The following is a 21,434-nucleotide window of genomic DNA, read 5'->3' on the forward strand; positions in this document are numbered from 1 at the left end:
TTCTTGGGTTTTAAACTTGCTTCAGGCCTGTTATGCCTTTCTTCTTGCCTATTTTCTCCCTTTTGGAATGGTAGTGGGTCTTTCACAGGCTCACAGATGAGACTTTGGACTTTGGCCTTTAGAGTTGGTGTGGGAACAAGTTAAGACTTTGGGGCTTTGGGGGTGGAATGAACATATTTCTATGTGAGAAGAACACAAGTTTTAGGAGCTCAGGGGAATAATGGTATGGTCTGAATGTCTCCTCCAAAACTTGCATTGAAACTTAAATTCCAATGTAGCAATATTGAAAGGTAGGGCCTTTAAGTGGTGATTGGATCATGAAGGCTTGGTCCTTATAAATAGACTAATCCATTCACAGATTAATGGATTAATGGTTTATCATGGATGTGGAAATACTGGCTTATAAGAAGAGAAAGAGAGATCTGACCTAGCATGTCTGCATGCTCAGCTCCCTCACCACATGATGCCCTGTGCCACCTTGGGACTCTGCAGGGTCCCCAAGAGTAGGAAGGCCATCACCAGATATACCTCCTTGATTTGCACTTGTCAGGCTTCATCACTGTAAACAATAAATTTCTTTTCACATTAGAGGTTCCAAGATGGCCGAATAGGAACAGCTCCAGTCTACAGCTCCCAGTGTGAATAATGCAGAAGATGGGCGATTTCTGCATTTCCAACTGAGCTTTGAAGAGAGCAGTGGTTCTCCCAACTCACAGTTTGAGATCTGAGAATGGACAGACTGCCTCCTTAAGTGGGTCCGTGACCCCCGAGTAGCCTAACTGGGAGGCACTTTCCAGTAGGGGCTGACTGACACCTTATATGATTGGGTGCACCTCTGAGATGAAGCTTCCAGAGGAATGATCAGGCAGTGGCATTTGCCGTTCTGCAATATTTGTGGTTCTGCAGCCTCTGCTGGTGATACCCAGGAAAATAGGGTCTAGAGGGGACCTCCAGCAAACTCCAACAGACCTGAAGCTGAGGCTCCTGACTGTTAAAAGGAAAAATAACAAACAGAAAGGATATCCACACCAAAACCCCATCTGTACATCACCATCATCAAAGACCAAAGGTAGATAAAACCACAAAGATGGTGAGAAACCAGAGCAGAAAAGCTGAAAATTCTAAAAATCAGAGCACCTCTTCTCCTCAAAAGGAATGCAGCTCCTCACCAGCAACAGAACAAAGCTGGACGGAGAATGACTTTGATGAGTTGAGAGAAGAAGGCTTCAGATGATAGGTAATAACAAACTTCTCCGAGCTAAAGGAAGATGTCCGAACCCATTGCAAAGAAGCTAAAAATCTTGAAAAAAGATTAGATGAATGGCTAACTAGAATAAACAGCATAGAGAAGACCTTAAATGACCTGATGGAGCTGAAAACCATGGCACGAGAACTATGTGACGCATGCGCAAGTTTCAGTAGCTGATTCAATCAACTGGAAGAAGCTGATTCAATCAGTGATGGAAGATTGAATGAATGATATGAAGCAAAAGAGAAGTTTTGAGAAAACAGAGCAAAAAGAAATGAACAAAGCCTCCAAGAAATATGGGACTATGTGAAAAGACAAAATCTATGTCTGATTGGTGTACCTGAAAGTGACGGGGAGAATGGAACCAAGTTGGAAAACACTCTTCAGGATATTATCCAGGAGAACTTCCTCAATCTAGCAAGGCAGGCCAACATTCAAAGGAAACACAGAGAACACCACAAAGACACTCCTCAAGAAGAGCAACTCCAAGACACATAATTGTCAGATTCACCAAACTTGAAATGAAGAAAAAAATGTTAAGGGCAGCCAAAGAGAAAGGTCGGGTTACCCACAAAGGGAAGCCCATCAGACTAACAGTGGATCTCTTGGTAGAAACTCTACAAGCCAGAAGAGAGTGGGGGCCAATATTCAACATTCTTAAAGAAAAGAATTTTCCACCCAGAATTTCATACCTAGCCAAACTAAGCTTCACAAGTAAAGGTGAAATAAAATCCTTTACAGACAAGCAAATGCTGGGAGATTTTGTCACCACCAGGCCTGCCTTACAAGAGCTCCTGAAGGAAGCACTAAACATGGAAAGGAACAACCGGTACCAGCCACTGAAAAACATGCCAAATTCTAAAGGCCATCAATGCTAGGAAGAAACTGCATCAACTAACAAGCAAAATAACCAGCTAACACCATAATGACAGGATCAAATTCACACAGAACAATATTAACCTTAAATGAAAATGGGCTAAATGATCGAATTAAAAGACACAGGCTGGTAAATTGGATAAAGAGTCAAGACCCATCAGTGTGCTGTATTCAGGAAACCCATCTCATGTGCAGAGACAGACATAGGCTCAAAATAAAGGGATGGAGGAAGATCTACGAAGCAGATGGAAAACAAAAAAAGGCAGGGGTTGCAATCCTAGTCTCAGATAAAACAGACTTTAAACCAAGAAAAATCAAAAGAGACAAAGAAGGCCATTACATAATGGTAAAGGGATCAATTCAACAAGAAGAGCTAACTATCCTAAATATATACGCTCCCAATGCAGGAGCACCCAGATTCATAAAGCAAGTCCTGAGTGACCTACAAGAGACTTAGACTCCCACACAATAATAATGGGAGACTTTAACACCCCATTGTCAACATTAGACAGATCGACGAGACAGAAAGTTAACAAGGATATCCAGGAATTGAACTCAGCTCTGCACCAAGTGGACTTAATAGACATCTACAGAACTCTCCACCCCAAAGCAACAGAATATACATTCTTCTCAGCACCACATCGCACTTATTCCAAAATTGACCACATAGGTGGAAGTAAATCACTCCTCAGCAAATGTAAAAGAACAGAAATTATAACAAACTCTCTCTCAGACCACAGTGCAATCAAACTAGAGCTTAGGATTAAGAAACTTGTTCAAAACTGCTCAACTACATGGAAACTGAACAACCTGCTCCTGAATGACTACTGGGTACATAAAGAAATGAAGGTGGAAATAAAGATGTTATACACCACGGAATACTATGCAGCCATAAAGAAGGATGAGTTCATGTCCTTTGTAGGGACATGGATGAAGCTGGAAACCATCATTCTCAGCAAACTATGGAAAGGAAAAAAAAAACAAATACTGCATGTTCTCACTTATAGGTGGGAATTGAACAATGAGAACACTTGGACACAGGAAGGGGAACATTACACCCCAGGGCCTGTTGTGGGGTTGGGGGGGGGCGGATAGCATTAGGAGATATACCTAATATAAATGATGAGTTAATGGGTGCAGAACACCAACATGGCACATGTGTGCATATGTAACAAAACTGCTCGTTGTGCACATGTACCCTAGAACTTAAAGTATAAGAAAAAAATATATATATACAAAAAAAGAAGAAAGTTCAAAAAAAAAAAAAAAAGGAGTCAGGCCAGCAAACTTTGATATGCAAATACCAGCAAATAGAAACTGGGTCTACCCAACATGGCGATTCCTGCCATCTTCTCCTTGTCACCAGGTATGCCAAGTGTCATGGCTACCCTGACATAACAGTATGTGTTCAAACCATCATGGCGACCCGCATTTGCATAGTAAAGGGCTAAGGTGGGAGGGCCAGGTTTTTTAGGGCTACGTGAATGACACACCTGGTTAAACCAATCCTCTGGGCCTTATGCAAACCAGACACCACCTCCTTAACCCTCCCAATATAATAGACCACCTTTCTGCCGCACACGAGGTTTCTCTTTGTTCCAAGCCCTCCTCCTTTGTCTCTGTACAGGAGAGCTGTTCTCTTCTTTCTTGCCTAGTAAACTTTTCACTCCTCAAAAGCACTCCACGTGTGTCTGTGACATTAATCCTATTGGAGCCAGACCAAGGACCCTGGTGTTCCTCCAGTCATCAGAGCTGTATCAGTACCAAGATTAAATTTGTAAAATCTCTCCTAGTTCCCTATATCTTATTTAAGAACTAAACATTGGTCCAGGCACAGTGGCTCACACCTGTAATCCCAGCACTTTGAAAGGCTGAGGTGGGTGGATCACTTGAGCCCAGGAGTTCAAGACCAGCCTAGGGAACATAGTGAAACCCCATCTCTACAAAAAATTAGCTGGGTATGGTGGCACATGCTTGTAGTCCCAGCGACTCTGGAGGCTGAAGTGGGAGAATCACCTGAGCCCAGGAAGTCGAGACCACCCCACTTCATTCCAGCCTGGGCATCAAAGTGAGACTCTATCTCAAAAAAAAAAAAAAAAAAATATATATATATATATACATATATATGTGTGTGTGTGTATGTGTGTATATATATATGTAATGTGTATATATATGTACGTGTATATATATGTGTGTGTGTATATATATGTGTGTGTGTATATATATATATATATGTAAAAAGGAACTACACATCATTTTTATTTCTATCCAATGTTGTGTCCCCAGGATAACAATCATGAGCTGTGAGGATTATTACATTAAGATGTGTTAAGTAATTTTTTAAACAGTGATTCCTCAAACTTCCCTGAAGCATGGATGATTATACATGTTCTGAAGTATTGGTGTGTGTGCCTGAATAAAGTAGCCTGGGAAACAAAACTCTGGGACAAAGACGGTTAGGATATCAACTCTATAATGCCACAGTCATGGAGTCAGGGAGGGTTGCTGCATTAACACTTGCTTGTAGTTTTATGAGTTTAAGGATGAGCCGTTTTGTTTTGTGGAAGACCACAATATGCTACCCCAAAATATTCCTCTTTGGCATAAAGACCATTCAGCTGATGGCATTTAAGAAGCAGATGCAAGTTGGGTGCCATGGCTCATGTTTGTAATTCCAGCACTTTGGGAGGCCAAGGAGAGAGGATCACTTGAGGCCAGGAGTTTGAAACCAGCCTAGGCAAAATAGCAAGACTACCAAAACAACAACAACAAAAAACAATTCACTGTTTCATTCTATTCTTCTATTGTTTTTTAAAAATTATTTTTCTAGTTTCTATTTCATCCCTGCATCCCTGGGATGAAACTCACTTGATCATGGTGGATTATCTTTTTGATATGTTGTTGGATTTAGTTAGCTGGTATTTTGTTAAGAATTTTAGCATCTATGTCAATCAAGGATATTGGTCTGTAGTTTTAGTTTTTGATTATGCCCTTCCCTTGTTTTGGTGTTAGGGTGATGCTGGCTTCACAGAGTGAATTAGGGAGGATTCCTTCTTTATCTTGTGAGTAGTGTCAAAACTATCGGTACCAATTCTTTGAATATTTGGTAGAATTCTATGGGAATCTGTCCGGTCCTGAACTTTGTTAGTAATTTTTAAATTACCATTTCAATCTAATTGCTTTTCACTGGTCTGTGCAGGGTATCTAATTCTTCCTGATTTAAGCTACGAGGTTTGTATCTTTTCAGGAATTTATCCATCTGTTCCAGGTCCTCTAGTTTATGTGCATAAAGGTGTTCAAAGTAGCCTTGAATGATCTTTTGTATTTCAGTGTGTTGGTAGTAATATCTTCTGTTTCATTTCTTAGTGAGGTTATTTGGATTTTCTCTCTTTTCTTAGTTAATCTTGCTATTGGTCTATCAATTTTATTTCAAAAAATCAGCTTTTTGTTTCATTTATCTTTTGTTTTTTTTGTTTCAATTTCATTTAGATCTGCTCCAATATTGGTTATTTCTTTTCTTCTGCTGGGTTTGGGTTTGGTTTGTTCTTTCTTCTCTAGTTCCTTGAGGTGTGACCTTAGAATGTCAGTTTGCTGTTTCAGTCTTTTGAATGTAGGCATTTAGGGCTATAAATTTTATCTTAGCACTGCCTTTGCTGTATCCCAGAGGTTTTGGTAGGTTGTCATTACTGTCATTCAGTTTGAAGAATTTTTAAATTTCCATCTTGATTTCCTTTTTGACTCAGTGCTCATTCAGGAGCAAGTTATTAATTTCCATGTATTTGCATGGTTTTGAAAGTTCTTTTTGGAGTTGTTTTCCAGTTTTATTCCACAGTGGTCTGAGAGAGTGCTTGATATAATTTCAATTTTCTTATATTTATTGAGTCTCATTTTATAGCCTATCACATGGTCTATCTTGGTGAAATTTCCGTGCACTGTTGAATAGAATGTGTATTCTGCAGTTGGTGGTTGAAATGTTCTGTATATAGCTGTAAAGTCTATTTGTTCCAAGGTTTGGTTTAAATCCATTGTTTCTTTGTTGACTTTCTATCTTGATGACCCATCTAGTGCTGTCAGTGGAGTACTGAAGTCCTCCACTATTACTGTGTTGCTGTCTATCTTATTTTTTAGGTCTATTGGTAATTGTTTTATAAATTTGGAAGCTCCAATGTTAAGTGTGTATATGTTTAGGACTGTGATATTTTCCTGTTGGACAAGGCCTTTTACCATTATATAATGTCCCTCCTTGTCTCTTTTAACTGCTGTTGCTTTAAAATTTTTTTGTCTGATATAGGAATAGCTACCCTGATCACTTTTGGTGTCCATTTGTATGAAATGCCTTTTTCCACCCCTTTACTTTAAGTTTCTGTGAGTCCTTATATGTTAGGTGAGTCTCCTGAAGGCAGCAGATAGTTGGTTTATGAGTTCTTATCCATTCTGTGGTTCCATATCTTTTAAGTGGAGCATTTACATCATTTACATTCAATGTTAGTGTTGAAATATGAGGTATCATTGCATTTATCATGCATTTTGTTGACTGTGTACTTTTGTTTTTTGCTTTTTCTTTTTAACATGTATTTTTTGTTTTGTAGGTCCTGTGTGATTTAAGTTTTAAAGAGTTTCTGTTTTGATGTGTTTCCAGGGTTTGTTTCAAGATTTAGAGCTCCTTTTAGTAGTTCTTGTAGTGGTGGCTTGGTAATGGCAAATTCTCTCAGCATCTGTTTGTCTGAAAATGACCATATATTTCCTTCATATATGATGCTTAGTTTCACTGGATACAAAAGTCTTGGCTCACAATTGTTTTGTCTGAGAAGGCTAAAGATAGGGCACCAATCCCTGCTAGCTTGTAGGGTTTCTGCTGAGAAATCTGCTATTAATCTGATATGTTTTCATTTATAGGTTACCTGATGCTTCTGTCTCACAACTCTTAAGAGTCTTTCCTTCATCTTAACTTTAGATAACCTGATGACAATGTGTATGCAAAGACCTTTTTGTGATGAATTTTCCAGGTGTTCTTTGTGCATCTTGTATTTGGATGTCTAGGTCTCTAGCAAGGCCAGGGAGGTTTTCCTCTATTATTCCCCCAAATACTTTTTCGAAGCTTTTAGAATTCTCTTCTCCTTCAGGAACACTGATTATCCTTAAGTTTTGTCATTTAACATTATCCCAGACTTCTTGGAGACTTTCTTCGTATTTTCTTCTTATTTTTTCTTCGTCTTCATTGGATTGGGTTAATTCAAAGACCTTGTCTTTGAGCTCTGAATTTCTTTCTTCTACTTGTTGAATTCTGTTGCTGAGACTTTCCAGAGCATTTGCCATTTCTAAAAGTGTGTCCAAAGTTTCATGAACTTTTGATTGTTTTTCCTTTAAGCTATCTATTTCCTTGAATATTTCTCACTTCACTTCTTGTATTTTTTTTTTTGGATTTCCTTGTGCATTGGACTTCACCTTTCTCTGGTTCCTCCTTGATTAGCTTAATAACTAACCTCCTGAATTCTTTTTCAGGTAAATCAGGGTTTTCTTTTTGGTTTGGATCCATTGCTGGTGAACTAGTGTGATTTTCTGGAGGTGTTGAAGAGCCTTGTTTTTTTGTATTGCCATGTTTGGTTTTCTGGTTCTTTCTCATTTGGGTAGGCTCTATCAGAGGGAAGGTCTAGGGTTGGAGGCTGTTCAGATTCTTTTGTCCTACAGGGTGTTCCCTTGATGTAGTTTTCTTCCGTTTTCTTATGGATGTGGCTTCCTGTGAGCCAAGCTGCAGTGATTGTTATCTCTCTTTGGTTCTAGCCATCCAGCAAGTCTACCTGGCTCTCGGCTGGTACTGGGGATTGTCTGCACAGAGTCCTGTGATATGAACTATTTATGGGTCTCTCAGCTGTGGATACTAGCACCTGTTCCAGTGGAAGTGGCAAGGAATTGAAATGGACTCTGTGAGGGTTCTTAGATTTGCTGGTTTAATGTTTTGTTTTTGTGCCAGTTGGCCTCCTGCCAGGAGGTGGCGCTTTCCAGAAAGCATCAGCTGTAATAGTAGCATAAAGAGAAACTGGTGGTGGGCGGGAACTTAGAACTCCCAAGATTGTATGCCCTTTTGTCTTCCATGACCAGGGTGGATAGAGAAGGATCAACAGGTGGGGGCAGGGCTAGGCGTGCCTGAGATCAGACTCTCCTTGGTCGGGTCTTGCTGTGGCTGCTGTGGAGGATAGAGGTGGGATTCCTAGGTCCCTGGAGTTTTGTACCTCGGAGAATTGTGGCTGCCTCTCCTGAGTCATGCTGGTTGTCAGGAAAGTGGGGTAAAGCCAGCAGTCACAGGCCTCATCCAGCTGCCATGCAAAATGAAGGGCCAGACTCACTCCCATCATGCCCCCACAACAGCCTCAAGTCTGTTTCTAGGTGGAGGGTGTGACTGGGTTGACAGCTTGCCCTGGGTTACCCGCCTTCCAGATGTGAGAGAAAAGGGGTTGGTTCTTCCTCCACCTGTGGAGTCTGCACACCAGATTTGTGCCTTCCCTCGAGTTCTGGCCAGGAGGCTTCTTGCCCCATTCAAATTGTTACAGAGTTCAGCTAGAGATTTCCTTCTCCTTGTGGAGTTATGTCCCCTGCTACGCTGGTCACCCACCCAATGGATCCCTGTGGTGCCAGGCAGGAATGGCCTGCTAGGGGATGCAGTGAGCTCCCTGGGCCTTTCTGCTGCTTTCTCTACTCCTGTATTTCACTTGGCTTTCTAAACTGGCTCAGCTCCAGGTAAGGTCAGAAACTTCTCCCACAAACAGATCTTCAGTTTCTCCAGTGGGGGTGTGTGTTTGGGAGAGGATTCCCACTTTTCACACTTCCACAGTTGGGGCATTCACGGTATTTGGGGCATCTCCTGGGTCCTTCAAGAGCAGTCTGCTTCCTTCAGAGGGTCTTTGGGTCCTCTCAGGATTGCTAGTTTTTTCTTGTAGTCAAACTGAGCTTAAATTCATAATGTCCCACTCACACTACATTTTGATATCATGAGTTACTATCTGAATATTTCTTAGAATAGTGCCTGACATATTGTTTATAACACTATCAAACATGATTCCATTTTGCAGCCTCTGGATATTTTCGCATCCTCCCTATGGATCTCTCAGTACCAGCAGGTCATAGGATAAGAGAGGCTATGGTAGAGTCACCTAGGAACTACTGGAGTGGAGGAGATGGAACCTGGTCTATTGATTTTGTTTATCTTTTCAAAGAATCAGCTTTTTGTTTCATTTATCTTTTGTATTTTTTGTTTCAATTTCATTCTTTTTTGCTCTAATCTTTGTTATTTCTTTTCTTCTGCTAGGTTTGAGTCTGGTTTGTTCTTGTTTCTCTAATTCCTTGAGGTGTGACCTTAGATTGTCTAGTTGTACTAACACCACTTTTGCTGTATCCCAGAGGCTTTAAGTTGTTGTTACTATTATTATTCAGTTGAAAGAATTTTTCAATTTCCATCTTGATTCCATTGTTGATCCAAAGGTCATTCAAGAGCAGATTATTTTATTTTTATGTATTTGTGTAGTTTGAGGGTTCTTTTTGGAGTTAATTTCCAATTTGATTCCACTGTGGTCTGAGAGAGTACTTGATATAACTTTGATTATCTTAAATTTATTGAGACTGTTTTGTGGCCTATCATAAGGACTATCTTGGAGAATGTTCCATGTGTTTATGAAAAAATGTATATTCTGCAGTTGTTGGGTAGAATGTTCTGTAAATATCTGTTAAGTTCATTTGTTCCAGAGTATGGTTCAAGTCCATTGTTTCTTTGTTGACTTTCTCTCTTGATCACCTGTCTAGTATTGTCACTGGATTATTGAAGTCCCCCACTATTATTGTGTTGCCATCTATCTCATTTTTTAGGTCTATTAATAATTGTTCTATAAATTTGAGAGCTCCAGTGTTAGCTGCATATGAATTTATGATTGTGATATTTTCCTGTTGGATGAATCCTTTTATTATTATATAATGTCCCTCTTTGTCTTTTTAAACTGTTATTGCTTAAAGTCTGTTTTGTCTGATGTCAGAATAGCTACTCCTGCTCACTTTTGGTGTCCATTTGCTGGAATATCTTTTTCTACCCCTTTACCTTCAGTTTATGTGAGTCCTTATGTATTAGATGAGTCTCTTGAAGACAGAATATACTTGGTTAGTGGATTTTTATCCCTTCTACCATTCCACATCTTGTAAGTGGAGCATTTAGGCCACTTACATTCAATGTTTGTATTGAGATGTGAGTTACTGTTCTATTCATCATACTAATTGTTGCCTGAATACCTTGTGTTTTTTTTCATTGTGTTATTGTTTTGTAGGTCCTGTGAGATTTATGCTTTAAGGAGGCTCAATTTTGGTGTATTTTGACGTTTTGTTTCAAGGTTTAGAACTCCTTTTAGGATTTCTTGTAGTGTTGGCTTCGTAGTGGCAAATTCTCTCAGCATTTGTTTGTCTGAAAAATGACTTTATCTGTCCTTCATGTATGAAGCTTAGTTTCTCTGGATACAAAATTCTTGGCTGATAATTATTTTGTTTAAGGAGGCTAAAGATAGGACCCCAATCCCTTCCAGCTTTCAGGGCTCTGCTGTTAATCTGAAGATTCTGTCCTTCATCTTGACCTTAGATAACTTGATGACTATGTGCCTAGGTAATAATCTTTCTGTGATGAATTTCTCAGGTGTTTTTGAATTTCCTATGTTTGAATATCTAGATTTCTATCAAAACCAGGGAAGTTTTCCTCAATTATTCCCTCAAATAAGTTTCCAAACTTTTAGATTTTTCTTCTTCCTCAGTAACACCAATTATTTTTGTTAGGTCGTTTAACATAATCTCAAATTTCTTGGAGGTGTTCTTTATTTTTTAAAATTCTTTTTTCTTTGTCTTTGTTGGAGTGGGTTAATTCAAAAGCCTTGTCTTTGAGTTCTGAAGTTCTTTCTTTTACTTGTTCAAGTCTATTGTTGAAACTTTACAGTGTATTTTGCAATACTTTAAGTGTGTCTTTTTTTAAAATTATACTTTAAGTTCTGGGGTACATGTGCAGAATGCGCAATTTTGTTACATAGGTATACATGTGCCATGGTGGTTTGCTGCACCCATCCACTTTTCATCTATATTAGCTATTTCTCCTAATGCTATCCCTCCCCTAGCCTTCCACCCCCTGACAGGCCCCAGTGTGTGATGTTTCCCTCCCTGTGTCCATGTGTTCTCATTGTTCAACTGCCACTTATGAGTGAGAACAGGCAGTGTTTGGTTTTCTGTTCTTTTGTTAGTTTGCTGAGAATGATGGTTCCAGCTTCATCCATGTCCCTGCAAAGGACATGAACTCATCCTTTTTTAATGACTGCATAGTATTCCATGGTGTATATGTGCCACATTTTCCTTATCCAGTCTATCATTGGTGGGTATTTGGGTTGGTTCCAAGTCTTTGCTATTGTAAATAGTGCTGCAATAACATATGTGTGCATGTATCTTTATAGTAGAATAATTTATAATCTTTTGAGTATATACCCAGTAATGGGATTGCAGGGTCAAATGGTATTTCTGTTTCTAGATCCTTGTGGAATCACCATGCTGTCTTCCACAATAGTTGAACTAACTTACACTCCCACCTAAAAGTGTTCCTATTTCTCCACATCCTCTCCAGCATCTGTTGTTTCCTGACATTTTAATGATCACCATTCTAACTGGCGTGAGATGGTATCTCATTGTGGTTTTGACTTGCATTTCTCTGATGATCGGTGATGATGAGCTTTTTTTCATATGTTTGTTGGCTGCATAAATGTCTTCTTCTGAGAAGTGTCTGTTCATATCCTTTGCCCAGTTTTTTGATGGGGTTGTTTGTTTTTTTCTTGTAAATTTGTTTAAGTTATTTGTAGACTCTGGATATTAGTCCTTTGTCAGATGGATAGATTGCAAAAATTTTCTCCCATTCTGTAGGTTGCCTATTCACTCTGATGATAGTTTCTTTTGCTGTGCAGAAGCATTTTAGTTTAATTATATCCAAGTGTGTCTTTTGTTTCCAAAAGTTGTGATTGTCTTTTCTGTGTGATATCTATTTCTCTGGAGACTTTTTAATTCATATCCTCTCTTAAATTTTTTTTAAAAGTTGGTTTTCACCGTTCTCTCATGCCTCCTTGAGTAGCTTAATAATCAACCTTCTGAATTCTTTGTCTGGCAATTCAGAGATTGCTTTTTGGTTTGGATCCATTGCTGGAGAGCTACTGTGATCTTTTGGGGGTGTTATAGAACCCTGTTTTGTCATATTACCAGAATGACTTTTCTGGTTCTTTCTCATTTGGGTATACTGTTCTAATGGAAAGATCTGGCACTCAAGGGTTACTCTCAGACCCTTTTGTCCCACAGGGTGATCCCTTGATGTGGGGCTCTTGTTTTTTCCCATAGGGATGGAGCTTTCTGAGGGCCAGACTGCAGTGATTGTTATTGTTCTTCTGGGTCTAGCCACTTCGCAGGGCTACCTGGCTCCATGCTGGTGCTGCAGAATGTCTGCAAAGTGTCCCATGATGTGATCAGTCTTCAGGTCTCCAAGCCGTGGATACAAGCACCTGCACTGGTGGAAGTGGCAAGGGAGTAAAGTGGACTCTGTGGGAGTCCTTAGTTGTAGTTTTGTTTAGTGCAGTGGTTTTCTTGAATGCTGGTTATGCTAACAGTGAAGTTGTCACGTGGACAGACTCAAGACCTCTGGTTAGCCAGGGTGTTGCAGGTGATGGAATTAGCTGTTGTTTTCTCCTGTTTTGGAGCGGGATTTTTCAGTTATGAATTGTTGTAATGGCTTGAGTTCGTTGGCCTCCACCCAGAAGGTGGTGCTTTCAAGAGAGCACCAGCTGCAGTAGTAGAAGGGGGATATAATGTTGCCCTACATTGGTCAGGATTAGTACTTCAGTTTCTCAGGTGATGGGCAGGGCCATAGAGCTCCCAAGAGTTTATGCGTTTTGTCTTCAGCTGCCAGGGTGGGTAGAGAAAACCCTTCAGGTAGAGGTAGGTTTAGGTGGGTCTGAGCTCAGACTCCTTGGGTGGGGCTTGCTGTGGCCCCTGTGGAGGATGGGGAGGTGGTTCTCAGGCCAATGGAGTTATGTTCCCAGGGGGATTAAGGCTGCCTCTGCTGCATAATACAGGTTGCCAGGGAAGTAGGGGAAAGCTGGCAGTAACAGGCCTCGGCTACCTCCCATGCAGCCAGTAAGGCCAGTCTTACTCCCACCATGCCAATCCCCACAACTGCACTGAGTTTATATCCAGGCAGCCAATGAGCAGAGCTGAGATCCATCTTCAGGCTACAAGCCTCCCCGCTGAGAAAGACAAGTAGGGTTTTCAGGCCTCACCCCTGCTCACCAGCATACATTTTTTTGGTGGTGGCTTCTGTGCTTGTATCTACACTTCCCATTCACCCCCCAACCCTGGATTTTGCTCAGGAAAATTCGTGCTCAGTTGAAATTATTACAAAGTTCAGCTAGGAGCTTCCTTCACTCTGTGGACCCTCCCCAATTCTGCTGTCTGCCTTCCCTTTCCTAAGGGCTTCTGTGAGGTAAGACTAAGAATGGCTTCCCTGGGCTTGAACTGGGAACCAGGAATTTCTACAGGGCTCTTTCCTCTGCTTCTTCTACTTTTACATTTCACTCAGCTCCCTAAATCTGTTTCTACTCTAGATAAAGTTAAATCCTTCTCCTGTGATCCAGATTTTCAGGTTCCCTGGGGGGATGTATGTTCAGAGGCTGACTTTTCCCCCTTTCACACTTTGAGAACTCACAGTTTGTCGGCGGTCTTGTGACATTTGTAGCAGCAAGCTGCTTTTTTCAAAGGATCTGTGAATTATTTTGTTTTTCCTGGTATGCTTCTGTGGTGGTTCTTGGTGCAAAAGTTTAAATGTGAGTCTCCAGATGTTGTTCTGTCCATCCAAGTGGGAGCTGCCTGTTAGTCTGGTCTCCTATCCACCATTTTTCTGCATTCTGAATCACATTCATTGATTTGCATGTGGCGAACCAACCTTGTATCCTAGGAATGAAGCCTATTTAATCATGGTGAATTAATTTTTAGATGTGCTGCTGTATTTTTAAAAATGATTTTATTCCCATATGTTTTTGGGGAACAGGTGCTATTTTGTTACATGAGTAAGTTCTTCAGCGGTGATTTGTGAGATTTTGGTGTACCCACCACCCGAGCACTATACACTGAGTCAATTTGTAGTCTTTTATCCCTCACCCCCTTCCCACCTTTTCCTCCTGAGTCCCTAAAGTCTATTGTGTCATTCTTATGCCTTTGTATCCTCATAGCTTAGCTCCCACTTATGAGTGAGAACATATGATGTTAGGTTTTTCATTGTGAGCTGCTTCACTTAAGATGATAGTCTCCAGGCTGGGCGCAGTGGCTCACGCCTGTAATCCCAGCACTTCGGGAGGCAGAGGTGGGCGGATTGCCTGAGGTCAGAAGTTCAAGACCAGCCTGGCCAACATGGGGAAACCCTGTTACTACCAAAAATACAAAAATTAGCTGGGCGTGGTGGCAGCTACCTGTAATCCCAGCTACTTGGGAGGCTGAGGCAGGAGAATCACTCGAACCCAGGAGGCAGAGGTTGCAGTGAGCTGGGACCATGCCATTGCACTCCAGCCTGGGCAACAAGAGTGAAACTCCATCTCAAAATAAATGAATAAATAAAATAATAAAATAATAGTTTCCAATCCCATTCAAGTTGCCACAAATGCCATTAATTCATTCCTTTTTATGGCTGAGTTGTATTCCATTGTGTGTGTGTGTGTGTGCGTGTGTGTTGGTGTGTGTGTGTGTGTATATATATATATCTCACAGTTTGTGCACTCATTGATTGATGGGCATTTGGGTTAGTTCCACATTTTTGCAATTGCAAATTGTGCTGCTATAAACACACATGTGCAAGTATCTTTTTTGCATAATGACTTATCTTCCTCTGCTTAGTTACGCAGTAGTGGGATTGCTGGATCAAATGGTAGTTCTATTTTTAGTTCTTTAAGGAATCTCCACATGGTTTTCTATAGTGGTTGTACTAGTTTACATTTCCATCAACAGTGTAAAAGTGTTCCCTTTTCACCACATACAAGTCAACATCAGTTATTTTCTGATTTTTTTATTATGGCCTTTCTTGCGGGAGTGAGGTGGTATTCCTTTGTTCCTGAGAGATTTTGGTTTTCAATCATCCTATCTTTTTGGTTTCTGCAGTTTTAAATTAATTTTTACTATTGGATGTGGAAGTACTAAGAAGAACACCAGGGAATCCCTTGAGATCTAGATATAGTCTTCTTTGCTCTCATTGTATACAGCAATTTAATTCCTCCTCTGTAGTCATGATTAATCACTCTAGCTAGGAGGGTAACTCCTCTTTATGCTTTTTGGTTTAGAGGAATAAAGACCCTCAAATAATTAGATGGAAGCCTCATCTTTCAATTCAATGGACCGTTGTCATGTTTTCTGGTGGAAGCATCCTTCACTTGGGAACTAAGACCTCCAAACCAGCAGAACTTAATGTTTCTTTCATAGGAAGCAAATATTCTACTAGCAGGTAATTGAGTTTAATAGTAAAAGTAGTAATTCCCACTTCTGTTCTTAAAATTCCAGACCCATGCATTCTGGCTATGAGGAAGACAGCACCAAATAATGGTCTTTAATTCAAAGGATACACTACATCCTGTAAGACAAAATCCCATCCTTTTGGGTGTTGCCTCCCAACTAGTTTCATAACTTTATCCTCAGTAAGTTATTCCACTTTCCAATTAGGCTAGCCACTTCTGAACGATGAGGTATGTGGTAAGACTAACTGGTTAATTTTATGTGCATGAGTTCATTGCTATTCTTCCTTTGCTGTGAATTAGGTGCATTATAGAAAGCCATGGTGGTGTGTAAGATTTGTGTCTCTATGAATGGTGGTGCTGGTAAAAGCATTATAGACAGGGGAGATAAAGACAGAATTTGGACATCCAAAATATGTGTTTATTTTGGTGAACATAAATCTCTGGCTTCTGTTGAATGTTATATATATTGATGTGGCCATTTTTGGAAAACATAATCTGCCACATAGTCTAATTGTTAAAACTCTCAATACTGGTCAATTGGTGTGGTATACACTGTGGAGTGACATAACTAGCTGGTGAGATATATTAGGTGTTTGAGAAATATGGGGAAAATAATAGCTATTAGGACAATGGGATAGGATGACACAGAAGACAGACTCTGGGATGACACTCAATAATTCCCACCTTTTGGTGTCCGTGGCTTTGGGTAATTCCACCCCTTTTAGTGCAGGTAGAACTGATCACTTTCTTCTAACCATTAGAATATGGCAAAGGAAATGAGAATGCCACTCCCTTCATTTGGTTATGTTATATGGCAAAGGTAATGGAATATCACTCCCGTGATTATATTACATTATATAAAACTACATCTTAAAATATTGGAGTAAAATGCTTTCCTTTTGACCTTTAAAAAGACTGCCTTTGTTACTTAAGTTGCTCACGAAGAGCATTACATGGCAGGAAACTGCAACCTCTAGAAGCTAAAGGCCTCAGTCTACAGTAGCAAGGAACTGCATTCTGCCAACATTCATGTATACTACTTAGAAGAGGAAGCCAGTCTCCAAAAGAGAATGCAGCCTGGCTGGCACCTTGATTATGGCCTCCTGAACCCCTGAGCAGAGGACCTAGTTAAGCCGTGTCCAAATTTTTTTTTAAAAAAATTTTTTCTCCCCCACCTCCTCTGTCCAGACTTCTGACCCATGGAAACTGTGAGATGATAAATGTATATTGTTTTAAGCCACACGTTTTGTAGTAATTTGTCATATAGCAATATAGAACTAATACAGGAGGCAATTGCTAAGTCCTATCAACACTGTAGAAAAACATGACAAAAAACTCAGCATGATTAATTGACTATTGAAAAGCTAGAAGGCCTGTCTATGTGGTATCTTGCACAGAGAATCCATCTTCTGTAAAGAGAGCAGGGAAAATTAAAGGTCAAGCCTTAAGTAGTGGAAAATATGCCATGTGGATCTTATGTTAAAGCCCAGGGTGAGAATCACAATGCAGGTCTGTGGGCTCTGAGACAAGGCCATGAAATCTTCACTGGAAAATTATGCATCCTATGAAAACAAATCACAGGTTCTGTCTTTTCTAAAGATTTCCATTTACAAGCATTGATGGAAACAGTGGAGCTTGTGGAACACCAAGGCTGTGTGAGTGAGGCCAATGGTTGTTTTCATAGGCTAATGCCTGGAGGATCTTCTCTATGGCCTTTGTAAGACCATAGGATGACCAGGGTTGGGGTAGGTTAAGAATGGTTGGCCAGGCGTCGTGGCTCATGCCTGTAATCCCAGCACTTTGGGAGGCTGAGGCAGGTGCATCACCTGAGGTGGGGAGTTCGAGACCAGCCTGATCAACATGGAGAAACCCCATCTCTACTAAAAATACAAAATTAGCCAGATGTGGTGGTGCATGCCTGTAGTCCCAGCTACTTGGGAGGCTGAGGCAGGAGAATTGCTTGAACCCAGGAGGCAGATGTTGCAATGAGCCGAGATTGTGCCATTGCACTCCAGCCTGAGCAACAAGAGTGAAACTCTGAAACTCTGTCTCAAAAAAAAAAAAAAAAAGAATGGCTGAGGCTGTCTTCAGCCAGTTAAGAGGTGCATGGAGTAAATTTAAACTCTATTGGAAGTATGATTGGCAAGCACAGTACTTGACTTCATGGAGCTTAGTGTCTAGTGAAGGAGAGATAAATCAATGAAATAATCATATGGACAAATATTTTATATAATCAAGAGATTATTCATTTTCAAAGTTATTAATAGATCAAAAAGATAAGAAATATTATCTGTAGCAAAACCTTGTCTACCGTCAGGAGACTAAATATGTTCTTTAATTACTCCTTCAGCTTGGTAAACTGAATTATTAACCATGCTTTGCTTAGTTCACAGTTCAGAATTCCCACAGATATTTCTTTCCCATTTTATTTTTAAAAGCGTATTCTGCATCTAGAGACTTCCAGTGGACATACTGGGAATGGGATGGAGGAATTAAGATTTATTTATTCTAGTGTAATCTTCAGTGTAGTCTTCAGACTCATTCTTTGTCTCTGGCATGAGGAATTTTGGAACTATTTATCCATTATGGTCCAATTTCTTGGTCTTATAAATCAGCTTGGGATAGCCCCCCAAATACCACTAGGATTTCTGGTCTGTTTTCTAGTGCCACCTTACTCCTCCAACTTGTTCTTCAGTTTAATACTTCCTGAAATCTGGAAGGAATATGCAGTTAAAAGATCTGTCTGAGTTGGTGGTAATAACAGCCAGAGTGTGATGTGAACTTTTTGACTCCTGATACAGCACATATTTCCCTAAAGCATCAGCTAAACAATAGAAAATTATGAGGAAAGAGATAGGTAATGAGGAAGTGGGGCTAAGTTGAAAAGGCAAAAATCATGCACTTAAAAATTTGAATTATTTGTTCATTGGTTAGTTTTGTCAGACTTTGTGGTTGAGATTGGATTTCTTTGTATTTAGAAAAGTGTTTAGAAATGTTTAAAAATATTTAGAAAAAATGATTAGAAAAATCATTATGGTGAATAATTTGGATAACAGAATATAATTCAAGTATAAATGGTCATTTATATTTTTTCCTTCCCATTAACCCCTTCAAGCTTGTTAAGCTGACATTCTGAAAGGGTAAAAAATACACATAGGCACACCCAGGTATAGACACAGTGACAGACATATGACATTCTATTTACACAGAGTTAGGGTTTTTATACAGAGAAGTTGTACAGCTTTTAAGCAAATGACATTTGAAGAAAATTTTAGTCTATATTTATATCTTGCTGAAAAGTGGAAGAGATAGAATAATGACTGTTATCAAGTGGGGTGCTTACAGGATCATTCCTGCAGACATAGATGATGATCATTGATGTCCCTGGAAAACTTGTGGCTCAAATCTGGACATGTAGGTCAGTACAAGAGGAGTAGATGAGCATCAATACGACAGTAAGTTGATGCTATCTACATTTCTTGCTCATGTGAATAATAATAGGCATAATGTTATAAAAGTTTGCTGAAGGTTTATTCCCATTTATTTCTGGGAATAGCTTGAAATGAAAAAGGTTAATTAATATTTATATAGATAGTGGACTGTAGGTGTAGCAGAATGAGGTTGTAATACAAAAAAATTTTGACTAGTATAGAATTAGGGAAAAATAAAATAGAGATAATGAATTCTTTTATAATTTTTCAATTTGCACTCATTAGTCCTTTAGTTCTTTGAGATAGATGCAATCCTTTTGATCATGTCTTTGAAAGCCTGTATCACTTGCTTATTCCTTAGCAGGTAAATGAAGGGATTCATAACTGGGGCAACCGAAGTGGTAAGCACTGACACCACCTTGTTAATAGCTACCCCTTCTTTTGCAGATGGTTTAACATAGATAAAGATGCAGCTCCCATAAGTGATAGAAACCACAATTATATGGGAAGAGCAAGTGGAAAAAGCTTTTTTCCTTTGCTGGGCAGAAGGGAATCTGAGAATGGTCCTGATGATGTAAGTGTAGGACATAATCACACACACCAAGGTAAACAGGAGTGTCAACACTGCCAAGACTAATACAAATAGCCTATAAACTCTGTGTTAGAGCAGGTAATCTTCAGGATGGGGGCAGCATCACAGCCAAAGTGATCTATGACATTGGAGTCACAAAATTCGAGCTCAAAGCCCATGCCAAATGGTGGGATGACAATGATTAGAGCAATTATATAACAGCCAATAAGGAACTTGATGCAGACTCTGTTGTTCATGATGGTCGTGTAATGCAGGGGTTTGCAGATGGCTACATAACGATCATAGGACATAGCTGTTAGGAGAAAAAACTCAGTCACACCCAGGAAAACAACAAAAAACAATTGAGTGGCACATGCATTATAGGTAACAGTATTGTCCCCAGATGCCATTGTGTAGAGAAATCTGGGAATGCACACAGTTGTAAATGAGACTTCCAAGATGGAAAAATTCTGGAGGAAAAAATACATAGGTGTTTTAAGGTGGGAGTCCACCAAGGTGAGAGTGATGATGGTCAAATTTCCAATAACATTCAACAAATAGGTTAGAAACAAGAAGATAAGAAGCGGAATCTGTAGATTTGGGTCATCTGTTAGTCCCACCAGGATAAATGTTTTTATTGTTGTATAATTTTTCTTCACTGATTCCTGACTATAGCTTGGTCTGTGTGTAAAAATAACAGAAAAATTAGAGCAGAGAAAGGGACTGTCAGCATAAGTTAGCAGTGGAGTGAGGTGAAAATGTTAGATAAGCCACAATTTTATTTTATTTATCTGTTAACCAGCAGGCTGTTGGAGTGGTAGTTAACTAATTATGCTACAGGAACATCACTGCTGGGCATTATATGAGAGACCAGCCAGAGGCTCTTATTAAATATTTTTTATTACTATATTGATATAGTATCAATTATAAAGGCATTTTTTCATTACCAACACCATACGAAAAAAAGCTATTTTTTATTGTCTGTGTTAATGAATGGAAAAACACTGTCATAAAATATGCATGGTTTGTAATCTCATGAAAATAATACCTCTACATGTGCTTATCTTCTTGGTTTCATGGGAGATAAACAGGGATGACTGTAATCAAGGTTGTGAAATTAAAATTCTTCTGATTTCAGCCTGTTTTCTCATTTGCATTGATAGTCCACATTGTCCTATAAAGTACCTCATGCCTTTCTGCCTTCTTCCCTTTCTAAACTGCACAAAAATACTCTTTGCAAGTCCATTGTAAAGACAGAACCTGAGAGATATTTTAAAACCACACACAAGATCCATTCTTCGGGTTTAAAGCCACTCAATGGAGTTTCATTTCCCTTGGAATAAAATTCAAAGTCTCCACTCTGGTTTGTAAGGAATTTCATGGCCACATTACTGTGTAAGAGTCCTAATTCATTTCTTGCTTGTCCAGTTATATTAGTCTTCATTTCCCTGCAGATGCCAAGTGATCTTTCACTTCAAGAATTTTACAATGTTTTCTCTCTCACTGAAATGTTCTGCTTGCATTCTTGCATTGATAAATTTTATTTTTCAGGTTTCAGTTTAAATATGACCCCACTCAAAATGCCTTCCTGTAGAGTCTTATATAACTCTAGTCTCTCTACCCGCAATGTTATAAATACACTTTGCTGTTTATTTCTTTTAGGGCACTTATTATACTTTCTGATTATATATTCATTTGTTTTTTACCCAATCCATTACTCTCCAGTAAGCTCCATGAGAATACTTCATATCTACTTTGTAAACCAC

At 39.5% G+C, this 21,434-nt stretch overlaps 1 protein-coding gene across 1 annotated transcript; it reads right to left on the bottom strand.

Annotated features, from left to right (window-relative positions):
* Positions 1 to 19,386: 19,386 nt before the first annotated feature.
* LOC116480057 (olfactory receptor 6C2-like) lies at positions 19,387 to 20,858 on the bottom strand. Its single transcript, XM_058426187.1, is given in 3 exon segments — positions 19,387 to 19,745; positions 19,748 to 20,349; positions 20,854 to 20,858. Coding segments are annotated over 3 exon segments (966 nt in total).
* Between the last annotated feature and the right edge of the window lie 576 nt (positions 20,859 to 21,434).

This window comes from Hylobates moloch, unplaced genomic scaffold (assembly GCF_009828535.3).
Source record: "Hylobates moloch isolate HMO894 unplaced genomic scaffold, HMol_V3 SCAFFOLD_13, whole genome shotgun sequence".
Classification (NCBI taxonomy): Eukaryota; Metazoa; Chordata; class Mammalia; order Primates; family Hylobatidae; genus Hylobates; species Hylobates moloch.